The following is a 4,080-nucleotide window of genomic DNA, read 5'->3' as shown; positions in this document are numbered from 1 at the left end:
AATATTTTTTTCAGTAATATCTTAAAGTAAGACTTTTTTGCAGTTTATATCTCACATGACACAACAAACATCGTAAAAAAGGTACATTTTAAATTTTATAGTGCTGTAAGTTTACTGAATATTGAGTCTGGAGTCCTAAAACACTAACCTGGTAGCAAGTAGCTTTTCAGTATGCAAGTTGAAAGCTTGAGGTCACCAATCTGAGTTGTACCAACAACTGAGCAAAGATTTCAAAAAGAAAATAATTCTGTATCTGACAAAAGGAATCACTCTTCGGAATCACTCTTCCCAAACCTTCTGTTTCTGCGAGATGCATGGTATCTGTTTACTTGCATGGAAAATAAAAGAATTAAAGCTACACCTTTGGATCCAGGATCTTGGGGTAATGGAAACTGTTTATTTGTGCCATTACGACATGGACTTTCCAAACTTCGTCAGTGCTATGGGCTACAAACCTAATACACTGATGATAAAGTACTACAACAGTAGGGCAATGCTTTGGTATAATAAGAAATCACAAGTATCAAAACTGCAGCTCCAGAAAACCAGGGAAGCGAACTACAGCATAGCACAGCCAGAAGACAACAGATGTACCACAGAGGGGCAAAACTTCAGGAAACAGGTTTTGTACTGATACTGTAACAGGGATGAAAGACAAGACTACACATTTTACTAATATTTCACCCCCATGAGGCTGCAAAAGACAAAACAAACTTCAGGAAATGAATACAACTTACCTAAATCAAACAGCAGGACAGAGAGAGATTGAATGAAAAAAGGAAAGTAACATTATTTAAACATTCTGGAAAAAGAACATTTTTAAATAGGAAAGAAGATAGCTCCTACATGAGAACATGACACCTGACAGAGTCCAGTACAGAAAATCCATGCCTTTTTGACACAATACTACTGTGATTTCAGAAGGAATGAAGAGTCCACAGTAAAACAAGCTCTGCTATGATTATGAACGCTGAAATTTGGATGTGTACAGATCTTTATTAATAAAGAGCGAGGTAGCAGAAATGCTGATGAGCCTTTCTGGAGACATTAGACCATGTCACAGTCAGGGTTGTTTACATTGCTTTGTGAAGAGCTATTAAGTGATGTGGGGAGACAATTCACACAGAATCACTTCAGGATCAGCAAGTGATTCCAGGATCTTCTCCGACAAGACTTGCCAGTTTTGATACTTCTAATAAAGACAGGCACTGATTCAAACAGCAACTGCAAATAAAAGAAATTTGGCAGGTGGCTGATACAGACATCTGATGGCAAATAATATACTGAGGCATGGTACCTAGAAGCAGTTGCTCTGAAGTCTCTGTTGACTCACAAAACAGTAGCAGAATTAATGAAGTTTTAGGCTGTCCAAAGATATTTACAAACCTACTAACTATATTTAATTGCATCAGATGAAAGCGTTGTGTGTCACTCTAAAGATCAAAACATAGAATTTAAGAAGTTCAAACAAATAGGCTGGTGGGTTGTTTTAATCAGACACTGAAGTACACAATAAACCATTTCATAAAAGTAGATCAAAGATAATGGATAAGTTGTTACCATACTATTTTTGGGACTGACTATTGATGACAGTCAATCAAAACCACAGCCATCATAAACTGATTTATTCAATTTACTCTATATGTTTTTGAGAATTTAAGAGCCAAAAAAGCATGCAACATGTTTTTGTGTTAATGAGACACTTCTAGGTAAGACTTTCTGTTAAAAAATGACTGCAATTTTCCGGAAAAAAAACCCCAACCCCAAACAACAAAAACAAACCACAAATACCTCACCAAAACCAGGTCAGAGAATAAATGGATGAAGACTTAAAACAAGGGATAATTAAAACATGGCAAAGCCAGAGAAAGCAAATAATAATAAAAAAGGAAGAGTTATCTACTTTTTTTTTTTAATGTCTATATGCACTCAGCTGTGTTTGTCTATTTTCTGTGTGGTAGCAAGCTACTTGTGAGTTTTGACACCCACCTTGGCCACAAAGACTATCAAGTCCCAAATATAGCATCCTGTAAGGAAGGAGTTTTCTTCAATGTCTCTGACTCAGAAGACTGTGGGTTATCTTTGGCAGTTGCCAAATTCTAATGGATGATGGACTGCACCCCTCAGTTATATAAGGAAGAAGTGGGAGGTGGTCATAGATTCAGGTCACTGAAGATCACACACATATAGCTGAGTAAGCACTTGAGTTTGGTCATCTCTTGAAGGTCTAGAAGGTGCACTGTATTTGCACAGGACGTGGTTGTATGTCCTGCATGCCCATATTAACTATGGAGTATTTACCTGCTACCAGATGGATCATTTAAAGCTTACTGTCTATTGACAAGAAGCCAATTCTGAGTTGCCCGGTTATGGTGGCTGAAGATGATGAAACTTACTAATAATCTCCTTAAATGACAATTTATCTTATACCTTTTCTTTTTGCAGTGGAACATCACACTGGAAATTCAAATTTCAAATATTCAAATTTAAAATTATTCTTTAGGCACAACAAGGATGACTTTCCCACTAAATCAATCTACTAGCTAAATGGGTAATGGACAGAAGCTTTTCCAACAAGCTTGAGAAAATCCACAAAATGGGTAAAAGCTTACCAGGCACCTTCTCTATGTTTGAGGGGAATCTATAGCACACAGTTAGGAGGTGGCAGGCTCACAACCTCTAGATCTAAGTAGTAGTGACTTGACAACATAGATGGTACCAAACTGGGATCAATTAGTCTGGAAGAGTAGAAGAGATGGTGAACTCTTTTCTTTGTCTTCCTTCAAAGGGGCAAATTGGCAAAAAGGCAAGTTGGACCCATGTTACAACTAAGAGTTTCCAAAACCATCTTCAAACTTTTTGCAGTAATTTCTGAATTTTTCCATTAATCTCTGCAACATATTTCATGTACAGTATAAAAACAAATCAAGCCCATATCAGGCATGCAATTCTGTCATTTCTATTTTATATTTCAGTGGCTGAAGATTGTGTACCTCTGAGCCACATTTAGGACATGTAAAATACATATCAGATAAATAGTTACTTTTAATACAGTAGTAACAAAAAACATGTGAACAGCCTATGGTATGAGGCATGGTAGGCCATTCCCCACATAGCGAACATTCCTTGCAGTGAGCTGCTAATGTATTTTCACTATTGGAAAGACTTGCAATAGGCAAACACCAAGAAGACATTTTAAGTTTTAGTTTCTGTACGTTAATGAGTGGCAGCAGATAGATCAGAAATTCAGCAAAGCCATGCCATAAGAGCTCCCTGTTCATGTACTCAAATCCCACCTGACGGACACTTGGAGGCTTACAAAAAACGGACCTAATGCCTAGGATGCGTTCTGTAAGCGTTGCAAATGTTCCTTTCTGAAGAAAGATTAGAAAATTTACAAGTCCACAAAGTTTAAGAAGTCCAGCTCCAAAGTTAATATAACTCTTAATTCTGCAGAAAGATTGCAGTTGACGATTGCTAAATAAATCATAACATCTTTCTTCGAACCATCTTCCACCAACAGTGAAAATAAGATACCACAACTTCTGATGTTTGCTCAGAGGTTGGTATTTCTCTGTCTGAGATAAGTTATTTTTGTATTGAATATTCAGAATAGCTTGTCCCACAGTTGCATTCTTGGAATAGACAGTGAACCTCCATAGTATAAGCCATAAAAATGCTTTTACTTCTGGTTCAATATGAGCCAACACCCCTGGTTTAAATCCATGAAAACAGCTGGTAAACTGCGACCACACTAGTTGTTCCAGGGCTTTGTTTAGTTCAAGAGCATCAAGCTGACTTATTCTGAGTACAGGATTCACAGTCTTTTCATTTCCAATGCTGGAGGCCATTTCTTCACAAAAATACTTTCTAGGAATAAACACAAACATGTTTTAATATAATGGAGCATTTCCTATTTTTATTCTTATTAAAGTTAAAAAAGGTGTCATATACCAGGAGTAAACAAGAAATAACAAAAGAGCTTCTCCAGAATGGTATATTAATATGCTACAAGCTTTAAATGAACAGTATAAAATTTCATCCCAAAAAATAGTTCCATGGGACTATTTCCCACTAACA

The 4,080-nt window shown here is 36.7% G+C and overlaps 1 protein-coding gene across 1 annotated transcript; it reads right to left on the bottom strand.

The window, feature by feature from the left end:
- Positions 1-2,936: 2,936 nt before the first annotated feature.
- PEX2 (peroxisomal biogenesis factor 2) lies at positions 2,937-3,866 on the bottom strand (the record flags this gene model as incomplete). Its single annotated transcript, XM_084260103.1, has 1 exon — positions 2,937-3,866. Exon 1 carries the CDS (start codon positions 3,849-3,851, stop codon positions 2,937-2,939), a length of 915 nt encoding a protein of 304 aa, XP_084116229.1. The 5' UTR covers positions 3,852-3,866.
- Between the last annotated feature and the right edge of the window lie 214 nt (positions 3,867-4,080).

The sequence above is a fragment of the Gallinula chloropus genome (genome assembly GCF_964237585.1).
Source record: "Gallinula chloropus genome assembly, chromosome: 2".
Classification (NCBI taxonomy): Eukaryota; Metazoa; Chordata; class Aves; order Gruiformes; family Rallidae; genus Gallinula; species Gallinula chloropus.
Note: the sequence above shows the minus strand (reverse complement) of the source record. Positions and strands in the feature narration are given on the sequence as shown.